The following is a 24,542-nucleotide window of genomic DNA, read 5'->3' as shown; positions in this document are numbered from 1 at the left end:
CAGCGCTGTTTGCTTACCTCTATTCCTTTAATAAATTGTAAACTTTGATTATAGTCCTATTTTGAAGACTGAGCCATTTATAACACAACCATGCCAGAGTCCATTTGCATCCAAAAACCCCAATATGCAATAGTACAGTTCAAATCAAATATTAACATATTCTTTTATTTCTCTACTAGTTAAAGTACAGATTGACTGACCTGATCTGAGTCTTTCACTTGAGCATTTTTCCCTTTTCTGCAACCACAACTCATGAGCAGTTTCACATCTCTGATGACTTTTCCCTACAAGAGAGAAGGCAAGAAAAATATCACCACAATCTGAACAACCAAAGAACAAGATGTTTTATGATGAGAAGCATGGCAAGAAAGGGCATTAGGAAAACCTGTGGACTCATCCTGCACTGCTGGTAGATGCCCTTTCATGACACAGTAGCTCCCAAGCTGCTAAGGAGACTTCCCCAATCACTGCATCAGGAAAGTCACACAGGGGCAGAAGGAAACCAAGGTGTGTAGAAGAACACAATGGGAATATGCACAAACCAGGCTGAAAAGGAACAGGTTATTTTAGCCCAATGTTATGTATGTTATCATAAACATACATGAACAGGAACAAATCAATCATGTTCAGGGAGCACAACTGCCAAAATGGAATGGCTTGAGGCAAAGCTCATATACCAGCATTCATGTTCCTCAGACAGTGCTAATTTGTTTCTAGTGTAGCTAGCTTTGGCAAAATGAAGACCTACAGGTATAACTTACCCACATTTGGGCAACTGGTCCATATAACCACCAGCAAATACTTGCCAGGAATTCAACAACCCACCCGCAATATTTCCATCTGCATCCACAACATCCATGCTGTGCTTTGTCCAGGGGAGATCTCCAGAGAAACAGAGTCCCCTCAGCCTCCCTTTGCCTACAGTCAGCAGTTTGGGAAATAAGCTGAGTCCAGCCAACTCCTTTTCACTGCCAACCCATCAGGTTGATTGAGCACGGTCTGAGCAGCGGGGTCCTCACGATACCCTGGTTCTTTTCTAGCAATCATTTGGATCACTTCAGATCTTCACCAAAGTTTTTGGGGGGCTTATCAGGACCTGATAAAACTTGATAAGTCCCCATGGCAGAAAGGGGCTGAGATTCTAGGTTTGGACACAATGCTGCTTGAGCTCAAACAATAACACAGAAAACTGAGTCCCCATAAACCCATCATATTTACACACTTTCTCACAGACATGCACCAAGACATCACCTTCCCCCCCCCAACTTTTGCTGTCTGCAGCTGAAAAATAAACACTCTCAGCATCTTCTGGGCAACAGAGGGAGAGTCGCAAGATTTCATCAGGATTACTTTATATGGAAAAGAAGACCACAACATTAAAGTGGTTAATGAGTTTAGCCAAGTGGAAGCGCTCTGCCCTAAATGATGAGGAAGGGAAAGAGCATGATTAGAAGAAATTGCAGCCACTGCTCAACACCAGGGCACAGCAGAGAGCTGACCCTCAGTGGCAAGAATTACAAACAGGCAGATAAACTTCAGGACACCTTGGGAGGGCCAGGTGTGGTGGGGTCTCTCACTCGGTGACCTCAGTATCCCATAAGCTCCAGGAAGACCAGATGATATGCAAAAGTTATCCTTCCTCCTCTTCCCCAAAAATACACTGAAAAATACGATGCAGAAAAGGCTGTGCCTACTCCTTCGGTGATTCAGTATGAAGCATCTTAAATTCTAAAAGTGTTCTCAAGAAAGAAACAAACTAAAATTTAAAGCAATTGTATTAAATTATTACATTAGAAATGGGAAGCCAAGGTACAGGGAGAGACTCTTTTGTCTAAGCAAAGGAGCCTTTTTAGACACCTGGAGTATCTGAGACAAGTTAGAGACAACAGGACCTAAGGGAGACCCAACACTTTTCCTGAAAGACAGATGATAGATGGGCAGGATACCTCAGGGTGCCTACAGTAAAGCACATACCTGTGTTTAGGCACTGGATCCATGCATCACTAGCTGTTGGTCACCTTGTCCCAGTACCCACTGCAAAGTCACTACACAGGAAAAGATTCTCTAGACCTTTTTATAACATAACCCAAAGAAAAAGTCCCATTTTTAGACCCTTCTCTGGCTCCTGGGATACACACCCAACCAGCCTAATTTCATGGCAAACCAATGTTTTCCTGTAAGGTTGGAAGTATCACCAGCTTTATTTAACAGAGAAAAATCACGAGATGCTGATCACAATCACTTAGACAATCAAGACCTTAGGGGGAATATTAACCCAAAAATTGACAGTGCGTTTGGATTTTTTTTCTTGACAATACAAGAATTCAGGGGCTTTTCCAGTCCCTAAAAAAGCAATCAAAAAACATCTCACTGGCTGAATAATCCCATCTCCTTCCCCATCTGCAGATGCACCTCTCTTAATGGGCATCGCCTGAGTTAGCTACTACCTCCACCTTTTTAGGAAAACCTTTTATGAACAGACGCTTAATTTGGTGATAGGTGCCTAACATTAGGCAACTAAGTTGAAAGGCAACAACAACAAAAAAAAAAGCGTATGGACATTTGCAGCCAGTCACAACTCCGTTTAAGAGCAGATAGAGGCCTTGTCATTCAGGGGTTTCCTCACCTACATCAGGCAGTTCAGTGGGAATAGGGAAAGGGGCTTCTGTTTGGATGCTTCTGTCTGGAACCAGATCAGAAGAAAGCATGCTTTCCGCAGCACACGCCTTATGTTACATTAAACATGCATATGCAACTTCAGCTTTTATTCAGCAATCTGAAACAGAGCCCTCCAGGGTGCTAAGGGTCAGTGAGTTTTTGTTTATTTGTGTGTTATTTTAAAGTTTCTAGTGTACAAGGAGTTTGTTAGGAGGGCTATCCTGATGTGGTTGTTGCCTCCTAAAATATCCCTCCCTGCTCCGTCCAGCAGCACAGCCCTGTGCTCCTGATGCTTGCAGGGGAGGGAGAAGAGCTTCATCTCACCAGGTGCTACAGAGAAGTAAAGCAAATAACAACTCACGGGCTGAGATAAGGATAATTTAATTAAAGGGAAATAATTATAATAATTAAATAAAGACTACCATGAACTAAACAATTTAACTAAGGGGAAATAAAAAGGGAAAGGGGAAAGGGAGGGGAAAAGGGAAAATAAAAAGAAGGGAGGAAAACAAACAAACAAAATAAATGAAGGCTATATGGAAGTGCAGAGGAAAGAAATTACTCTCTACTTCCCACAAATGAGCGATGATTGACCACGTCCTTGAAGCAAGGCCTCAACGCACGCAGCCGGTGTTCGAGAGGAGGACCGACGTCTTCCAAACGAGAGCCCACCCCTCCCCTCTTCTTCCTGTTTCCACCTTTTATTGCTGAGTGTGACATCACATGGTATGGAATATCCCTTTGATTGGTTTAGGCCAGCTGCCCTAGTGATGTTTCTCTCCTCACATTTTGCCCACCCCCTAGGAGGGTTAGAGAAAGGCCCAATACTGTGCCACTGCTGCTCAGCAGTAGACACAACACTGGTGTGATAACACTGCTGTTCCAGCTACAAGTACAGAGTACGGCACTGTATGGGCTGCTGCCGGGAAAGTTAACATCCCAGCCAGACCCAGTACACCCGCTGGCTTCACCATTCTCCTCGCACCACGGGCTCCAGCAGTTGGCCAAAGTTTGCAGGGGAAAAAAAAGGAAGGGGGGGAGGGAAATAATAATAATAATAGGGTTAATTATCTCAGCTTCACAGGTGACAGGAACTGATCTATCACCAGTTTTAACAGCCTGTGGTCGAGACACACTGAACTGCGTCACCCAGAAGTGAAATGAGGGCCAGTCACAACTCGCTTCATGCCAGTGGCCCCGGAGCACACATGGCTCCCCAGCGGTGCCAGCCCTGTTTAAAAGAGTCAGACACAATGAGCTTGGTTTCACTTGGTGGCAAGCACCCAGCTCACGTGCTCCAAGCCCTACAACATGAGCACCCAAAGCTGACCCTTCTGAGAGGTGACAAAGTCACACAAAGCAGGTTTTACACATCCCAGGGTTCAGCAAGCTGCATTAGGGTTGTCCTCCCACTCTCCCAAGTCTGTGGCCAGACGGGTGGGCCCAGATCAGCAGCACCATGTCACTCGCCTTGCAGCCACCAGCAAGCCTGCCTGGGCTTTACAACTATCGGGACTCTACCTACTTGGTTCACATCAGATTTCGCTGCGTTTGAGCAACAGCCACTGAAAACACTGGCAGCAGCCTCACCCCCAAGGCACTAGCGCAGCCGTTCTCTTGCACCTCCAAAGACCTCTGAGCAACAAAGCTGCAAATCCTTCCAGAATGGGGACAGTGCCAGCAGCTGCCGAGGTCTGGCACACACAGCATCACCTTTAAATGCCCACAGCTTTGCTCCTGCCTCACCAGCCAGGGCCAGGCACACACACAGCCATGCCTCACACTTCCCTGGAATGACATGGGGTTGGGGTTTCTCCGTCTCTACAGCTTTGCAATGCCCTTAGAACATCCCCCAGATGAAAACAGGATGTACAGCAAGAGTCACTGAGACTTGGGCCCTGGAAACCTGTGGAAGGACAAAGCTTCCAACGTGGGCTTTCTTTTAATCTTCCTGCTGCAGCAGCCTTGTTCTTCTCAGAGAAGCACTTCTCTGAGAGCTCTTGGTGGAGATGAGCTCAGCAGCACTTCACAGCCTCTGTGCTGTTCTTCTTCTCCTGCCTTGCACCACCAACACAGCTTTCCCACGATACCCACAGCAATTGTCATCCCTGAGCAGGCATGACAAGTATGTAAGGGAGGTGACACCATCCTTCTGACTCCTTCGCCATCCATTCAAATATCCCAGCATTTTCAGACCAGGAGAGAGCTTTTTTTTAGCAGCACTTCTTCCATGCTCAGGATCGGTGCATCCCGAGGAACAGGAAATCGGGGAAGGGGGGCAGGAAACCCGCATGGATGAGCAAGGAGCTCATCTATAAGATCAAAAGGAAGAGGATGGTCTATGAAATGTGGAAAAAGGGCCTGTCCTCTTAGGAGGAGTATAGAAGGGTTTTCAGGGCCTGCAGGGACACGACAAGGAAGGCTAAAGCCCACCTAGAGATGAGGCTTGCAAAAGAGATAAAGGATAATAAGAAGGTTTTTTTCAAGTATGTAAACAGCAAGAGGAAGACTAGGGATAATGTGGGTCCCTTGCTGAATGAGGGGGGTGTCCTGGTCATGGGAGACGCTGAGAAGGCAGAGATACTGAATGCTTTCTTTGCTTCAGTCTTTGCTTCAAGGACACTCCCCCAGGACTCCTCGACCCAGGCAATAGGACAAAGGGTCTGGGAAATGGAGGGCTCCCCCATGGTGGACGTGGGAGTGGTTCGGGAGCGTCTGAGTACGCTCAACGCACACAAATCCATGGGTCCCGATGGGATGCATCCGCGTGTGCTAAGGGAGCTGGCAGATGTGATCGCCGAACCACTCTCTATCATCTTTGAAAGGTCCTGGAGAACGGGTGAGGTGCCTGAAGACTGGAGGATAGCCAATGTCACTCCGGTCTTCAAGAAGGGCAAGAAGGAGGATCCGGAAAACTACAGGCCAGTCAGTCTCACCTCTGTCCCTGGAAAGGTGTTGGAACAGCTTGTTATGGATGCCATCTCCAAGCAATTGGAAGAGAAGATTATGAGGAGTAGTCAGCATGGATTCACCAAGGGGAAGTCATGCTCGACCAACCTCGTTGCCTTCTATGATGGCATCACCAGCTGGGTAGATGAGGGGAGAGCAGTGGATGTCATCTACCTTGATTTTAGCAAGGCTTTCGATACTGTCTCCCAGGACATCCTACTAGCAAAGCTGAGAAAGTGTGGGATAGAGGAGTGGACGGCAAGGTGGGTTGAGAACTGGCTGACTGGCTGAGCTCAGAGGGTGGTGATCGGCGGAGCAGAGTCTGGCTGGAGGCTTGTGACTAGCGGTGTTCCCCAGGGGTCGGTGCTGGGTCTGGTCTTGTTCAACATCTTCATCGATGACCTTGACGAGGGAATAGTGTCTGCCCTCAGCAAGTACTCCGATGACACAAAGCTGGGAGGAGTGGCTGACACGCCAGAAGGCTGTGCTGCCATTCAGTGAGACCTGGACCAGCTGGAGAGATGGACAGCAAGAAACCAAATGAGGTTTAATAAGGGCAAGTGTAGAGTCCTGCACCTGGGCAGGAACAACCCGAAGTATCAGTACAGGCTGGAGGACGACCTGCTGGAGGGGAGCTCTGAGGAGAAGGACCTGGGGGTCCTGGTGGACGACAGGTTGACCATGAGCCAGCAGTGTCAAGGGAGGTGATCCTCCCCCTCTACTCTGCCCTGGTCAGGCCTCACCTGGAGTACTGTGTCCAGTTCTGGGCTCCCTAGTACAAGAAAGACAGGGATCTCCTGGAAAGAGTCTAGCAGAGGGCCACAAAGATGATACGGGGCCTGGAGCATCTTCCCTATGAGGAAAGGCTGAGAGACCTGGGTCTGTTCAGCCTGGAGAAGAGAAGACTGAGAGGGGATCTCCTCAGTGTATATAAATATCTGAGGGGTGGGGGACAGAAGGATGTAGCCAACCTCTTCTCAGTGGTTTGTGGGGATAGGACAAGGGGCAATGGCTGCAAGTTAGAGCACAGGAAGTTCTGCACCAACATGCGAAAGAACTTCTTCACGGTGAGGGTGACGGGGCATTGGAACAGGCTGCCTAGGGAGGTTGTGGAGTCTCCTCTGGAGATATTCAAGGCCTGTCTGGATGCCTACCTGGGCAGCCTGCTCTGAGGAACCTGCTTTAGCAGGGGGGTTGGACCCGATGATCTTTCGAGGTCCCTTCCAACCCCTACAGTTCTGTGATTCTGTGATTTTGTGGCCACCTTTGCTATCACCCTGCACGAGGTAAGGCATGCAATGCATCCTGCAGTGGTGCTGCTGAGCTTCATAGCTACTTATAAATTGAAATCACTGCTGTTTTGCACTACTTTTGCCTACTAAGTAACAAGCCCTGGGGGACATAGCAATTTTATTTTTTCTAGAGCTATAGTTCACTCTTTAACCAAGAAGAAAACGCATATAGCACCACAATGGTGAACCCTTAAAAAAAAGGAAGTGGGGGTGCATAAGTGACATTGAAAAGAACAACATATTCAGCATTTAAGGTTTTTATGCTGTTCTGCAAGTGTGATGAAAAGTCTTGAGGAAACTATGCCCAAGAGCCCACAGAGGAACGCAGTAGAGGGGGAGAGCAAAAGTGGGGAACAGAGGGAAATGGGAACTGAACCCAAGATGGAGGCAAGCAGCAGTACAACAGACAGCTGGTGTTTGGGTGGTGGTAAATCACCCTGAAATGAGCCTCTTCCCTCAGCTCAATGAGGCCTAAACAACAAAGGAAGGCACAGCTTGCAGCTGGACAGCCTGCTAGCCAACCACAGACACACATGACAGCTTCATTCAGGAGCCTGGAATCAATACAAAAGCTTCAAAAGCAATCCGACATCCTGTGACCTCAAACAACACACCAAATCTTCTCAGAACTGGAGTCCCAAATGAGGGGGAGCAGCATTCAAGGGAGATCAAACTGCAGGGCTGGCATTGAAAGGGACTAAAAAGGAGAAGAATGTTCCCAGTTTATTAATGGTGGGGTCTGGCCGGCTGCATCCCAGCCGCCATAGGTTACATTCATTGAAGGGCAGTGCTTTGCACATATTATGCAGAGACCAGCCAGTATGTGTGCCTGTATGCGCGAGCATGCCCCTCACTTTCGAGAGATCAAGGTGTGCCTTTCTGCTTAGCACTGTTGTCTTCATCAGAAATTCCTCCTGTGTGAACCACAAACATGTTTTTTTTCCACTTGAGCAACTGTATGGACACAGATGCGCGCATGCCCTCGCACATATGTATGCTCGCTCTCAGCCTTGAGCCTGAAAAGCATAAAAGAACACAGGCAGGCTGTTTCCCAGGAAAAAAAAAGCCCAGCCTTTCCCATCTGAGTAATCCCCCTTCCCTCCTGGCCATGCTTTTAGCTCTCTCACACACAATCTACTACAAAAGGCTGAAGAATTACAGATGGTTGCCACTGCTGACAGAGTTGATTGCTCCATAAACACTTGCATGCACTTATGAGCTGTAAAGGACCCAGTCCCACATAACAGCAAAGCCCCAAAGTACAGAAATAGAAAAAAGAAGGACTTCAGCCCTGTGAGCTGCCCCCTCCAGATGGCATTGGCCCCTCTAAGGTAATTTCACCTGCAACATCTGTCACACAGTACCACATAAAAACGGCGCCCTTGCCCCATGCATGTGGCACCAGCAAAAAAAAGGCCAAGCAAATCCTTTTTATCAGCTTACCTTTGAAGGCAGGTGGATGTGTAGAATATAGAAACAGACACAAAAAGAGAAGAGGATAAATACCATTTGCAAAATTACTGTTTGGATTTTCCTGTCCTAATTATCTTCTTTTCAACTGCCACATATTTGAAAGAGTCAGACCGTGCAAGTTTTCTCCTCCTCAGCTGCAGAGCCCAAGACAGAGCACTTGCATTAGGAGGTCAGACTTGAAAAACACTCCTTTTTTGTGCTGAAATGGGAGTAGATGAAGAAGTGTCAACGTCCAATCAATTTTGCTTTTAAAGCGTCACACTGATCTCATATTCAGAACAAATACGATGGTAGGAGCTAGTAATCTCTATCAGAACTGAAGAAACTTAGGTGTACTGAAACTGAAAATAACAATTGCAGTGGGTTTACGTGGCAAGGTTTTGGTAGCAGGGAGCCAGAGGGGTGGTTTCTGTGAGAAGGATCTAGAAGCTGCCCCATGTTTGGGAAGAGCCCCATTGTTTTCCAGAGCTGAGCCAATAAGCGATGTTGTTTTGCGCCTCTGTGAGAGCATATTTAAGACAGGGAAAAAAAAGCTGCGACACACAGCAGCTAGGAGAGTGAGGAACGGCCTTGCAGGCACCGAGGTCAGTGTAGAAGGAGGGGGAGAGGTGCTCCAGGTGCCGGAGCAGAAGTCCCCTGCGGCCTGTGGTGAGGACCATGGTGAAGCAGGATGTCCCCCTGCAGCCCACAGAGTGCCACAGTAGAGCAGGGTTCCATGCTGCAGCCCGTGGAGGAGACCACGGTGGAGCAGGTGGCCCTGCACCGACGGAGGCTGCCGCCTGTGGAAGACCCCTGCCCGAGAAGATTCCGGGCCGGACCTGTACCCCGTGGAGAGGAGACCACACAGGAGCAGGTGACCTGGCAGGAGCTGCTGCCCGTAGGGGAGCCAGGTTGGAGCAGTTTTCTCCTGAGGGATGGACCCCGTGGTACGGACCCATATCTGGAGCAGTTCTGGAAGAGCTGCTGCCTGTGGGAAGCCCACACCGGATCAGTTCATCAAGGACTGTATCCCGTGGGTGGGACCCCACAGCACAGGGGACGAGAGTGACCGAGAAGGAGCGGCAGAGAAGAAGTGCTGTAGACTGACCATAACTCCCATTCCCCCGTTCCCCTGCGCCGCATGGGGGGAGGAGGTGGAAGAGGGTGGATGGGGGGGAAGGTGCTTTTGGTTTCTTTCCTTTGTTTCTCACTTCTCTAGCTTGTTAGTAATGAGCAATAAATCTTACTACCTTCTTATGCTGAGTCTGTTTTGCCTGTTACAATAATTATTGTGTGATTTTCCCGTCCTTATCTCAACCCTTGAGCCCTTTTCACATATTTTCTCCCCATTCCTCCTTGAGGAGGGGGAGTGAGAGAGTGGCTGTGGTGGAGCTCAGCTGCCCACTCCAGCAGAACCACGACAACAATAAACATTCCCTATGTTATATATGGAGTGGTAATTCGTTTCAAGAAAATGGTTGATATTAATAAAGAAGGGGGAGATGTGGGAGTGTGGCCATTGGGGTCGGCAAGCCCCGTGGTTGAGATAACATTAGACTCTTAACGACCAGGCCATCAGGAATATAAAAGAGTTTAGAGGGAACAAAGAAGGGTGATTCAGGAGACTCCATGCAGTCTCCGGTTTCTTGTTCTCCAGATGGTTCTCTTGTTCTCCAGCCATTAAGGCATAGATGTTTCTGGGTGTTTGCTGTTGTTGTTACATTCAAAGTTGTCTGACCAATGAAAAGTTGTTTTGAAAAGAACTGCTGTGGAGAGAAGGGTATAAGAGGGGAGCCTGCCCTCAAGATAAAAAAGGCAGCACCATGAATTTACATCAATAAAGAAGCAGGAAAAAGAAGTGAAGAGGAACAGGCTGGCAGAATGGAGACCAGGACGGGAGCAGGCACTTTGATTGCCTCATGAAGACAGGTTTGGCCAAACTCAGCAAACTGCTCAGAGAAGCTCATACAGAAAGTCGCTGGAAACAGGCGCACTGGAGCTGGAGAGAAGCTCGAGCTGAGAGAAGCGGACCTGTGCACACAACTGCCCCTCGCTGGTAATGATTAAGGAGGTATTGGGGAGGCATTGGGGAGGCAAGGACAATCCCCAGACATGGACTGTATATCTCGAAACAAGATACTGGAACTCATGATAAGGAAGCGGCAGACGGACAGAGAAACAAATGTAAGGACTATAAATCTCAAAACTGGACATTGGAATTCATTATAAAGATACAACAAATGGAAGAATTAGCAACAACCAGCTCTCGCAATTAAGAAACGTGCCAATTCAGCAGATTCCTGACCAAAGGTGAATAGTACACTGTGAGGAAGACTCGGGGTCTTCCTCCCAGAGACCCCTGCCCACGTCCCAAAGACCCCTGCCCACAATTCTTGGGAGGCTCTACGCAGGCACAAGGTGCCAAAAGGCTAATTAGCATGAGAAGCGAGGGAAGGTGGGGATAGGTAATGCATATGTATAGGTGCTTGTAGAATATTGATAGTTTGATTGTATAAATTCAAGACTGCTTTCCGCTTTGGGTATGCACGATAGGTGGAGAGATCCCCCGTGCATCCAGCGCTGCAATAAAGAATATACCACTTAAAGGAATTTCGGCTTCGATCTTTGAATCGGTAAGCAGTTGCGCATTATGGGGAAGCATACGTCCTTAGGAACAAAGACTGTCCTGGTAACCTTACAGCTCATTCTCCTTATTAACAATCGGACAGTTTATGAGCCTGAAATATGGGACCAAACTGAGGTCAAGGTGTGGGACTCTGCAACTAAAAACGACAAGGTTGCAGTGGGATTGCTTGGCACCTGGTGAGCAGTCTCTGAGGCCTTAAAGAGCCATGTGGAGCCACAATCACAAACGTGTGGCTTGCCAGACAGTGAGGGAGCTGCAGGCTCCTTTACTGATCCGACTGCTACGCCATAGCCATGGGCCCCTCTGCTGCTACAGCCATCGCAAGCCTTTGCTGTTACGCCCCCCTGTTGACCTGGACGTGTCTTTTGACACAGGCCTATTGGCCTTGAGAAGGAGACAACTTAAAGCAAGACACTGTTCAAAAGGAATGGAAAATGGAGACTTAAGTCATGGAACTTAAAGGATTGTTTGTTACCTATCCTGATTGTATATATGTATAGGCATACTCGAGTTTTTATGTAAAGCAATGTTCTGTATACATGTATTTAGAATGTTTGATGTGTGTGCATGTTGGTGGAGTGTAGACTCCCCACACACCCAGCGCTGTTTACTTGCCTTTTATACCTTTTATAGCTTTTAGAAATATTTGTTTTATAAATATTACAAAATTCAGATTGAATTGAGACCTCATTTATAACACCTAGGACGTTATTTCAACAGGTTTTTTTTTCCTCAAAAGACTGAAAACAGTACTAAGGCTCCACAAAAACAAAAAACAAATAAAAAAAAACACTAAGACAAGATGAGGTGATATTCAAACCCCACGCAGGAAGACTGTAGAGGTCCCCACCTGTTTTAACAGCAAAACAAAAAGCCTTTCTATTATCATTCATATAAAGAGGAAAACTGCAGCCAGCTTGGGCAGGTGCTGTGCTGAGTCTGGCTGGGATGTTAACTTTCCCTGCAGCAGCCCATAAAGTGCTGTGCTCTGCACTTGTAGCTGGAACAGCACTGGTCTCACTCCAGTGTTGTGTCTATTGCTGCACAATGCTGGCACATTGCTGCCAGGGCAGCTGACCTAAACCGACCAAAGAGATATTCCATACCATATGGTGTCACACGCAGCAATAAAAAGTGGAAAAGGGGAAGGGGCGGGAACTCTTGTGGTGAAAGTGTCTATCCTCCCAAACAACCATTACATGTATTGAGGCCCTGCTTCCCAGGACATGGCCAAACATCGCTCACTGATGAGAAGTAGAGAGTAACCGCCTTTTTTTTTTTTTTTTTTCCTCCTCTGTGCTTCTGCACAGACTTTGCTTTTTTTTTTTTTCCTCCCTCTTTTCCCTCCCCCCCCTCTCCCTTTTCCCTTTAATGAAAACATCCTTATCTCAAACCTTGAGCTGTCTGTGTCATATTTTCTCTGCCTTCCTCTTTGAGGAGGGAGAATGAGAGAGCAGCTGTGGTGGAACTCAACTGCCCACCTGAGTAAAACCACCACAGGTGCTCAAACGTGGTAATTGAGAGGTTGGAAATGATGGAGGGCTGCAACAATTTGTAGCAATGCCAAAGGAACAGAGTCTGCAGGGATCAGATGGTGAAAGATTCAAGGTTAAGTTTGATGGTGGGATAACAAGGCTGAAGTCTTTCATTTTCAAATGTGTTTTTCTTCTCATTACAGAATTGTCTAGGTTGGAAGAGACCTCAAGATCATCGAGTCCAAACACTAACAAGTCCCCCACTAAACCATATCGCTAAGTTAACATCTAAACGTCTTTTAAAGACCTCCAGGGATGGTGACTCAACCACTTCCCTGGGCAGCCCATTCCAATGCCTAACAACCCTCTCAGTGAAGAAGTTCTTCCTAATATCCAACCTAAAACTCCCCTGGCACAACTTTAGCCCATTCCCCCTCGTCCTGTCACCAGGCACGTGGGAGAATAGAAAAATCCCCACCTCACTACAGCCTCCTTTAAGGTACCTGTAGAGAGCAATAAGGTCGCCCCTGAGCCTCCTCTTCTCTAGGCTGAACAAACCCAGCTCCTTCAGCCGCTCCTCGTAGGACTTGTTCTCCAGACCCCTCACCAGCTTCGTCGCCCTTCTCTGGACTCGCTCAAGCACCTCCATGTCCTTGTAGCGAGGGGCCCAAAACTGAACACAGTACTCAAGGTGCAACCTCACCAGGGCCAAGTACAGGGGGATGATCACTTCCCTGGCCCTGCTGGCCACACTGCTTCTTATACAAGCCAGGATGCTGTTGGCCTTCTTGGCCACCTGAGCACACTGCTGGCTCATATTCAGCCGACTATCAACCAATACTCCCAGGTCCTTCTCCGCCTGGCAGCTTTCCAACCACTCATCTCCTAGCCTGATGTCATAGAAAAAGTTCTTTGTGCAGGCATGGAGCACAACTGTGGTCCAGGGCTGTCTATGTTCTGCCAACAGGTCTTGATATTTTCAGACCTAATTGGTTTGTAGATGTTTCCAACCCCACCAAGGGCAAGCATGGAGCTCACAGCTGAATCCCATCCACAGGCATGCAGAGCCAGGGTCCTACTCCACCACTCCGGATGCTGACAGGACAGTTTTCAGAGATGGAAGCAGGTACCAAGGAACCCCAAACTTCACTGAACATCAACAGGAATAAAACTTCGAGTTCCCAAACACATTTGGCAACTACATCTCAATGCACTTTTGATGCAAAATTAACACATTTATAACAACTAAGAAAAATCAACCACCGCCAGCCCATCTCCAAAACTCACAATTCATCAAAATGAAGCCAGTAAGCTTCACACAAACACAATTTAGTTCAATTAAGTGTAATTTTGTCCCTAAATCACTGAGATACATTCAGGGCAAGGCCCACTGTAGTGTCCCTCAGAAAAACCCAAAGTGCATGACCTGTGTGAACAGACAGCAAGAAGTTCATAGCTAACATTTTAAATTCAAGAAGTAAAACAGGAGAAAATGAACACCAAAAGAGGAGGGAAAGTGAACAACTGCAAAATACATCACTACTAAGCTGCCTTTCATTTTGTTTTGTGTCAATTTACTTTTTTTTTTTTTTTTTTTTTTTTAAACAAAACCTACAGCCTTTTCCCTCAAAGAAGCCCACAGTCATTTGCCATCAGCAGTGTGTAAGCATGATGCACCTGCAGATGCAGAGGCACGCACACTCCTGCATGCCTACACAAACAGATGCACAAAGAAAAACCACTATGGGCGATGTGATTCTTTTGCAGCTGGGAGGACTTCTCCCTGTCCCACCTCCCAGTGGCCTACGGGAGGGCAGTGAGGTGGAAATTGGACCCTCCTCCTCCTCCTCCTCATTCGAGGACAGATATCTCCATCTTTCCTCCCTGTCTGCAGCTGAAAAGACTTCCTAGACAAGCTGACACAGAAACAGCTAATTTACGGCTTTGTATCAGGAATGCGGCCAGGGCTTCAAGCCCTCTGCACCCCAACTCCCTCAGCTGGGCTGCTTCATCCCCCAAAAGGGTCGCCCCTTCTTCCTGCTCCTCCCCTCCTTTTATAACTTATCTCCCTTCAAGCGACTTCCCAACAGGAGCCAAAATTAAACAGGCTGCCCATATGCCATGGCTCACTTGTCTGTTCTCCTCGCTGCCATTTGGCCTATTTGCTTAGCCGGGGGGGGGGGGGGGGGGGGGATATAATGTGTAGGAGGGAAGAAGAGGGATAAAGCCAGACACAATGAGAACGAGGAGGGAGGTGATGATACCGTCTCTCACATCTGCTCCTTAGCCAGACTCCCAGATAGATCAGTAATGGAGAGCAGCAGAACCAGCAACAACTAACCCAAACACACTCCTGTTTATTTAACCTGTTCAGAGGGATCAGCTTATGTACTGCTCCCCCTGGCACCGTGCTCCAGCAAGGAGCTTCCCACTGAGAAATCCCAGCCAGAGGAAGCAAATGGAGAGCTCCTCTCCAGACTCAGGCTGGAAAAGAAGAAAAAAAAAACAACACACACACACACAAAAAAACAACAACTGCGGAATACAATTGTGCTGAGGCTTTTTTTTTCTTTCAATACAGCAACACAAGCAGATAAGCAAGGATGCAATTGGGTGTGGGGGGAGTTGCAGGTCTGCCCTGGTTTTGATACATACCAGTATCAAAATCAGAAGAAAAAAGAGATACCAAAAAATAAAAATCAAAATGATCCTGAAACACCCAGTTATTTCTGCATTGCTTTCCTAAACACACACAAGTTTCAAACCTTACAAATTGTTGAGTGCAGAGATAATTTTAGAAGAAAAAAGTAAAGAGGGAAGAGCTCAAGAAACTGCATGGCCAACCATCAAAGATTTGTGCCAGGCTGGGGAGAAAGCAAAGCTGTGGGATAGCAGAAATTTCATGTTTTCCAAGCAGAAATTACAACCTCCAGATTAAAAAGGACAAAACTTAACTTGGAAAATAATTAAAAAAAAAAATAAAACTGCAAAGCTATTTTCTGAAAAGGGGGTAAGAAAACTGCATTTGCAACCCCTTTTACTGCTATTTTTTCTTAATTTGCAATGACACATTGCTTACAATTGAAAAGGCTGGTGCATGTGGTGATAAGAAATTTAATTGCATTCCAGTCCTTTTACCCAGTTGCATGTATATTTACCTACAAGAAACAGAAGCAGAATTCAGAATTGTGTTTGGCTGCAGAGTGCAAACTGCGAGTAGTAGAGAAGAGTGTGTGCAAAAACATGTGCCTCTCACTGAGATGGGTATCAAAAGCCATATGCTTGGTTCATCTCAAAGCAGGCACCACTGAGCCATGAGATGATGATAATTACCATTATTGCTCCATGAGATCATGGTGGGGAAGCCCCTCCAGGGAGAGGCAGCTTGGGAAGAAGAGCAGACCTCTTCCCGAGGCAGCAGGGTTTGCATGCAGGCACAGAGAAGCCCCAGGTGCTTCTCAGAAGGAAAGGTGTCACTGCAGAAACCATTAGGGAAAGAGCCCTTCCATTACCAGAGTGCTTACACCTGAGTCCTCCACAGAAAAGAGATGTTCCTGCCTGCTGATGGTACCTTCTGATTCATGCTTATGTTTTCACATTGCAGCCTGACTCTACGGCTGAGCAGGGTGATTTTTTTCTATCTGTGATCATTCCTCTGCCTGCAACTACTGAACAAAAAGAGCCTGTTTTAGACTCCTCATTTTTCTACTTCATCTGCACATGTACGTGTATGTAGGTAACATGCATAGTGTGGCACCAGGTGCTCCAAAGCAAAGGCTACATTGATTTTTCCAGCAATTGCGTTTGTAGTTCCTACTAATACAAAATGATTCTTTCCTCATCCAAGAAGCCTACTTGCAGCTTTTAAAAAGGAAAAGATGTTTTGTGAATGCGAAATGCTTTGTGATAGTGGAAATAGAAAGCAGAAGATTGCCTAAAAAGGAAACAAAGCAACGTTTCTGTCTTTAACACTGCTGCAGCCACTCCACAGCAGGGCTTCCAGCTTTGGGAACCAATCCATTAAAAGCAGCACAGCAACAACAGTCAGAGAAGTCCTCTCCCACCCCAGAGACAAATTCCACTGCAGGTTTCGGCTGACATCACCAGCTGATCCACATGCTGCTCTTGTGGCTTATGACCTCACCATGAAGCACCTCTGTGGACTCATTCCCTTGTACCTTACTGCATCCTCTACCTAATTGCTTCTACAGTGTGGCTGCAACAGAAATTTCTCCTACAGCTGAACATTCGTATTCCCAAGAGTTAGCACCTGCCACCAGGTCAAGTTCCAAAGTCTTTACATTTGATTTTACTATACAATGGGAAGATGTTTCAGTGAACAGAAAAGCACACAGAGCCAGCAATTAATCTGATTCCTCCACTGGATTTTCTTTTAAACAGAAGGGGACTTGCCAAAGATCATCTCACATTATTCTGTGAAAACAGCATGGAAGGAAAGGAGAATGGTTTCAAGCACAATCTGTCCAATATACCATTAAATCAGAATTCCCCAGTTAATAACAATGAACTGAAACGTTCAGGAACTGGTGTATCTGGCTGGCCAAGGAAGCCCAACCACATGGCCAGTACAATGCATGAAAGATGTGAGAGCAGCCTGAAGGCACGAGTCCCTCTGCCCTGTGAGTCCCACCTGACCGCCACCATGCCACCAGGCACTGGGGCTTGGCAGCAGCACTCACCTGAGCCAGCAGATCTCATTTTACTCCCTTCGGCAGTTTGAAGGCCCTTTGTCCTACCTCAAATCCTTGTAACAGCTGCTCTGGCATCCAGTTTGGAAATTCAGAGGGAAAAATAAATAAACAAGGCTTTGAGTTACAGTAGGCTGCAAATTCAGTGTGAGAGGTGGCCGGCCAGAACCTGAGCATCCACGCCAGCAGTGAATGGCAAGAAAAGCCACAGGACTTTTGCCTCATATCTCCACAAGAGCCAGACCTAAAACTGACAGAATCAGGGCAGTTACAGGCAAGTCAATGGCAAGTGTGCACAGAAGGCCAGCAGCCAGCCTAACTTGTGACAACAGAGACCAATCACAGCTAAAAGTCCCTGAATCCCTGGGGGGGTGGGGGGGCAGCCATTATGGTTAGGCCTCAAAGGCCCCAAGTCAAACCCACCAGAGGAATCCAAACCCTTATAAATCTTCCAGTTTGGACTGGGTTTCCAGTGCTGTTGGATTAAAAAAAATAATAATAACAACCCAATGCTCACTCAGATCAAGTTAAAAAAAAAAAAAAGCGCCACTTTATTTTGATATGAAATTTCTGAAAACAATGTAGATTTTCCTGTGGATGTCTGACACCTGAAAAATGCTGATTTCTGCGCTTTTCATTTTTTGTAAAAAGAATTATAATTTTTTGGGGAAGACAAAGATGACTTCTTTCATTCAAAGTCTGGGGGAGATCTTCCCAACCAAACTTCAAACATTTTCTTTTCTTCAATTGCCGCCCATGTTACTTCACTCTATTTTTAATGCATAACATTCACCTACACTCTTCCATCGTATATGCTTCACATGTAACAAATACCATGGGGGAAGGATAAAGCATATTTACAATTTCTAAAATATCCCAAATAAATGTCCTGTAGGAAACAGGAATGGATAAGCCACTACTCTAGCTGCAAAAGGCTACAGAAATGAGCAAGCAACTGAATTAATAATATCGCAGTACATATCCCTTACCGTAAAACACCATCACTCCTTTTGGCCCAGAACTAGCCTGTAAATTGTGAAATTTAGGCTTTTTGAAACAGCAATGTACTGTACAAATAGCCTCTAGAAACTCAGGTTAAAGCTCTGAGCCTCAGTTTCCCTTGAAACTGATTTCCAGAGTGGTCTGGCTCTCCACACAAAAAAACTCTAAGAAAAGATACTGATATTATGGGTGTCATTTTAAAAAACAAAACCTCTGATGGGGAGCAGACTTACCATTCCCCTGAGGAAGGCTCTTCTGTTTCTACTGCATGAATTACAGTTCTCCACACCAGGTTTAGCTCAAGCTTCATATCATCACAGCTGAAGGCACCCCAGCAAAGCTCAGATTTTCCATTTGTCTTGGGCCTCTTCAAGTCTCCTTTTTAATTTCAATTTGTATTTCCTGTTTCCTCCCCCCCCTTTCATTTTGTGTCTTCAAATTCAAACAAAAAACAAAAGCATTGCTGACTCAAGATCCTTTGTATTTCTCTAGTTTTGACTAGAAACTAGAACAGACCAAACAAAATGAAACAAGACATCACTTCAGTGTTCAAAGTGATGATAGATCTTAAAAACTACCTCCTTTTTCATAGAGGATGACCTGTGCTATCATACCCCTGATTTGCAGAGAAGGAAATCAAAACAGAATGGCTTAATATTTTCAATTTAAGCACAAAACCCACATGTTTACGGTTTTATGGTTTGCATACTGGATGCACATGGGCTTTGAGGTCCAAACCCCTTTGGAGTTTAAGATACACACCATATGCAAATATAATGCAGCGTGCAAAAAAGAAAGAAAAAAAGTAGTGGTTTTTTTTGTTAGCTAATTTTGATTGACTTTTCATCTTCCTGTTCAGTTTTGTTTTTTTTTTTTCTCCCTGTTCTTTAGCAATTGCAACTAGAGTTATTAAAGCTCTCTTGTTCCCTACTCCATGAGGAGCACAGAGGAGTGCTCACATTTCTCCTAATTTCAGCACCTAGGAATTATTCCCTGTGTCCTGCAATTTTGACCTCTTTTCCTTTCAGTGCCACTTGCACTCAGAAAGCAAAGTTCAGTCCCAGGAGAATATATAGGATGTTTTCACAGGACAACACTCTCAGCACTTCATTTTGGGACTGAAAAAGCAGGCACGACAATCACCTGCTTGAGTGAGCTCTTTGGACAAGGCAAAGAAGTATTACTTTGTTCTCACTTGTGAAACCCGGGCAGCAACCAAGAGGGGTGCAGGAAGGTCAAGACAGACCCACGATTTAAAGACAAGAGGATGGCTGGGTAACTGAATGAGCTGGGGTTTCACTTCATGTTAATTGAAACCTTCTCAGGACATCATCAGCTTTAGCAGGAGCATTTGGGTAATGGTGAGGCAGAAGGCTTAGGGCAGAGGGGATGTGAGTGATTAAATCGCCCCTTGGAGAAAGATGTCAGGGTGTGAAATGCCAATGGAGTACCTTTGGTCAAATCAGGCCACACCTGGATAGAATTCCTTTCTCCCAAGTGCCACCAAAGCCTCCCATGTCTGAGAGCAAGCAAGAGAGACTGCAGTGCTGACCTGAAGCAGGAGTTGGTGCAGCTGATCAGTGACGCACCAAACAAGATTTCTCTCTTTGCTTGGACTCTGTTTCCTGCTGCAGAGCAACGTGCTAGCTGTGCCATGCTTTCACAATGACTATGATGACTGTGCCCATGTGCAGGCATCAAGCAAGTGCTGCTACAGGGTCCCTCACTGCTAGCAGCAAAAAGCAAGTGAGTGCATCTCCATCAGCACCAGCTTTGACTTTATGACTGTATAAGCAACAGCTGAAACTGATGCCACCACCCTTACCACCAGGAGAAACACAACTGAGAGGTACGGTCACCATGAAGTCCCTTTGGTTCCATCTTGAGCTACCCCTGAGGAAAAATGCTGCTCCCAATCCCTTTCACCCTGCATAATCTCATTTTAGATTGAGAAAGTTATTGAAGAATGTTTCATTTTTCTGACTTCAATATTGTCTACATGGAGTTGATGTACTCAAGGGTTGAATGATTGTCATGTTTTACTGACACAATTAGATCTCATCCACACTGTTGCGGTGGTTTTACTCAGGTGGGCAGCCGAGTTCCACCACAGCCGCTCTCTCACTCCCCCTCTCCTCAAAAGGAAGGGGGAAAAATACAACACAGAGAACTCGAGGTTTGAGATGAGAAAGGTTTAATTAAAGGGAAAGGGAATGGGGAGAAGAAAAAAAAGAACAAGGCCACGCAGAAGCACAGAGAGAAAGGAAAAAAAATATTCTCTACTTCCCATCAACGAGTGATGTTCGGCCACGTCCTGGGAAGCAGGGCCTCAAAACACATAATGGTTGTTCAGGAGGACAGCCCCCTCCCCCACAAGAGCCCCCCTTTGTATTGCTGAGTGTGACATCAGGTGTTATGGAATATCCCTTTGGTTGGTTTAGGTCAGCTGCCCCAGCAATGTCCCCTCCCCAGCACTTGCCCACCCTGAGCCTGCTGGCTCTTGGGAGCTTGGAAGGAGTCCTGATGCCGTGCAGCAATAGACACAACACTGGAGTGATACCAGTGCTGTTCCAGCTATGAGTGCAGAGCACAGCACTGATGAGAATAATTAACATATTTTAAAAAAAAAGGGGGGGGAGGGGGGAAGCCTCCTTCATCTTGTCCCTCCTCCGCATAGCCCACAGCATCCCAAGGCAGGTATCCAATCATCTCCTGAGCCTTTGTTCTGCTTTTCCCACATTGACCACTCTTCTCCCCATCTCATGTGTCACCGAGATTAATAGCTAACAATCCCGCTGTCAAAAGTGCATGTGATGAAAATAATGCCCAGAGCACAGCCTGGCATCCTCAAAAGTGCCTGCTCAACTTCGACAGCGAAACTGCAGACAGCCCAGAAAGCCCACACCGGCCCTGCTGCCCCCCCAAGCATCCTGCACCGCTCTCCTGGGGCCGTACCCAGCTGCCCACTTTATGAGAAACTGATGAACCTTCCGTCACACGGGTGCTTTAATTATTCACATCAGTATTTTGTTTCTCCCTACTGTAAACAGTTTGCTGTCTTATCTTTCATATGTAATTAATTGTGTTATCTCTCGGCTCATTAGAAACAAGCCCCTCTCTTCTCCTCCCCCAGCCAAGTCACAGCGTACATTATTTAGGCTAAATCATGTTTAAGTAACTACATAAATAGTAGGTCTAGTTTGCCTTTTGTCTAGGCTGCAGCTGTAGCTTGGCTCTGTTCTCAGTGTGCCAGACCAGGCAAGCCCTTATCGCTGGAAGCTCCCCAAAGGGAAGCCCTGCCAGAGGCTGTGAGCACAGCACAGGGGAAGGCAGTGCCATCCACCCACCAAAAGGAAGGCTGGGGCAGTGGGTAGCAAGAGTGAGCTACCAAACTTTATAAGGCAGGCATACAAGTCAGTGCCACAGAGCAAAATCCAGTGAAATGCACTTCAAATGACATCACACATCTTGGGTCACCTGCTACCATACCATCCATGCAGACCTCTCCTGGAGCTAACGCTCAGATGTGATGCAACTGGCAGACTTCTGAGTTTTTACTCAATTAAAAATGAAATGAGACTGTCTGAAGTGGGTTCCCTCAGTGCAGTGGTTAACAGAAAATAATTGAGGATGTGGGTATACAGGTTCAAGCAACCTAAAAACCAACATGAATCATCACCTTGAACTCAAAACCTGAACCAAACTGTCTTACAGGGTCAGAGTAATTCAGCTAAGCCTGAGAAGTCCACTTGCTCACATTTCTGCACTTCTTAGGCCAAAACTTAAAATCCTTGTAGAGAATGTGGGAATAGAAATATTGTTTTTTGCAGTTACATTGTTTAGAGGAAAGGAATGTGGTACTGAGATATGCTTACAGTGATAAGAAGGCTTAGCAGGCGAACTTGTAAAATGCAGACAACCAGACTCCTTAGGACAATTAGGTGAAAATCACAGTGTCAAGTCAAGTCAGATAAGTGAAGAAACATTACCACTTCAAACAGTAAAAAGAAATTTGAAATTTAACAGACCGGCAACTGAAGGCCATGCATTGTTTGTGAAGCATCAGATAGATTGTGAACCTGGATTACCCACTCAGTGGGGAAACAGGGGAGGGTCCTGTCATCAAAAAGTATATAAACTGTGTTTTGGAACTAGTAGGCACGCTCTCCTGCTTGTGGGGCGCCCTCCACTGCAATCGCAAGTAAATTACTACTTCACTGAGATCCTTGCCTGAGCCTAAATTATTGGCTACAGAGTGTTTCTCACACCCACAATGCGCAACTGCTTACCAGCGAGGGGCAGTTGTGTGCACGGGTCCACTTCTCTCAGCTTGAGCTTCTTCCCAGCTCCATTGCGCCTATTTCCAGTGACTTTCTGCTTTGAGCGGTTTGCTGAGTTTGGCCGAACCTATCTTCATAAGGCAATCAACGTCCCTGTTCTTGTCCTGGTCTCCGTTCTGCTAGCCTGTTCCTTTTCATTCCTTCTTTCTGCTTCTTTATTGATGACATAACTTCATCACATCGTGTTGCCTTTTTTTTTTTTTTTTTTTTTCATCTCGAGGACAGGCTCCCTTCTTATACCCTTCTCCCCACAGCAGTTCTTTTCAAAACAACTTTTCATTGGTCAAACAACTTTGAAAGTAACAGCAACAGCAAACACCCAGCCTTAATGGCTGGAGAACAAGAAACCAGAGACTGCATGGAGTCTCCTGAATCACCCTTCTTTGTTCCCTCTAAACTCTTTTATATTCATGATGGCCTCATCCTTAAGAGTCTGATGTTATCATCAACCACGGGGCTTTCCGAACCCCATGGCCACACTCCCACCCACATCTTCCCCTTCTTTATTTATCAACCATTTATTTATCAATGGTTGATATAATAATATCAAGCATCTTCTTGACACTAATTATTACTACATCACATTACTACATTACTATATCACAGATAGGAGAATATTTTTTGAGAAAAAGCAGTCAAAATAATTTTTTCCACCTTTTTTCCCCTTTCAACCTCAGAACACCCTTTATGTTCATTTACGTTCACCCTTCAGAGCTGTGGCATCACACCAAAAAAAAAAAACCCTGCAAACAGTGACTTGGTTTTAGGTCAGGCTCTCCTTCCCCCTTCTGTCCTGTTACCCTCCCCTCCTCTTGGAACAAAGGGAAATTGGTATTTTTCAAAATTCTTCTGAAAGCCAACCCAGCAGATGGTTCTTTCCATGCCAGGAAGGGAACAAGAAGAAAAACCTGCCAGGATACACATCACTGCGATGTGACAAAGACAGGCATGGTAGATGGCCTCCAACCCAGGGATTTCACGGAGGCCTATTAAACCATGTGGCCAAGATGGACTGAGTCAACTTGTAGCTCCAGCACACAGCTGCCATACCCCACAGGCTCATGCAGAGTTTTATTAGCTGAAGTTAGGTAGACAGAAAAATAACAGGGTGATTTTAGATTTCCATCCCACCTTTTCAGCACTTCATGATGGTCCCACACACCATTGTTTTAGCAGGTGGAAGTGAAGTTCAGCAGCCAAATTCACAATAAAATAGTAAAAGACTTATTTAGACAGTAATTAGCATCTGTGCTACTTCCTCATTTTGCTGCAAAGAGATTCACAACTCAGAACCTGTGCAAAATCTTATGTACACATCAGCAATAGGAACACCTACAGATGCAAAAAAAAAAAAAACAAAAAAAAAAACAAGGGTAAGTCACTCTCTTGCACTTGGGCTGAGGACTTGGCTGTCCATCACAAGCTAACCTCCCATTTCTTTGAAACCTTCTCTACCTTCTAGGTGACATCAACAGCCAAATTCCCATTATTTTCAATGGTGACCCAATCAGAACCAAGGGCTCCTCACCCAAGCACCCAAGCCTTGCATTGCCTCCAAGGATGAAGCACGACTTTGTCACATGCCATATCTGCCAACCAAAGCATGGGGAGCAGCAAAGGACACACTGCCCTCCCATGGAGCTGCCCCACACCTCCCAAATTCCCATTAAGCATGTTGGCAATTGCTGTCCCGGAGTGGCTAATAGCAGCTCCTGCCCATGCCCCGAGTCAGTGACCTAAGGACAGATCAATCCCTCCCATCACACTCTTCTTGTGACTCTTTTGCCATAGTCACAGAAGGAAACAGGCTCGGCTCCCCCCCCCCCCCCCCCCCTTCAAATCAGGAATGTAGTTACAAATAATGCAGTGGAATTAAGACAAGAGAGAAAATGCTGGAGGGAATTCATCCTAATGATTACATGAATTATTGAAGGAAAATATTCCAGGAAAAGAGAGAGGCTGTCTTCGGAAAGAGCTGAGCACTGGGGAAAGCAGTATCAGCAAACAGGCAAGACGTT

The 24,542-nt window shown here is 46.2% G+C and overlaps 2 protein-coding genes across 17 annotated transcripts in view; both read right to left on the bottom strand.

The window, feature by feature from the left end:
* LOC137846966 (uncharacterized) overlaps positions 1-24,542 on the bottom strand; it is a 456,759-nt gene that overhangs the window by 390,045 nt on the left and 42,172 nt on the right. The gene's annotated exons all lie outside the window — the stretch shown is intronic.
* Positions 1-24,542, bottom strand: part of LOC137846955 (SET-binding protein-like) — a 325,858-nt gene that overhangs the window by 275,772 nt on the left and 25,544 nt on the right. For 15 of the 16 annotated variants that reach the window (XR_011090674.1, XR_011090675.1, XM_068665064.1 and 12 more), the window contains one exon: positions 201-284. The exons of the other annotated variant lie outside the window; for it this stretch is intronic. Coding sequence is in view for 13 of the 15 variants with exons in the window: in XM_068665064.1 (XP_068521165.1) it covers positions 201-284 (84 nt within the window). In the remaining 2 variants the exon portion in view is untranslated. The remainder of the gene's footprint in view (positions 1-200; positions 285-24,542) is intronic. 16 annotated transcript variants of the gene reach the window in all.

This window comes from Anas acuta, chromosome W (assembly GCF_963932015.1).
Source record: "Anas acuta chromosome W, bAnaAcu1.1, whole genome shotgun sequence".
Taxonomy (NCBI): domain Eukaryota; kingdom Metazoa; phylum Chordata; class Aves; order Anseriformes; family Anatidae; genus Anas; species Anas acuta.
The sequence above is the reverse complement of the archived record's forward strand: the minus strand, read 5'-3'. Positions and strand labels throughout refer to the sequence as shown.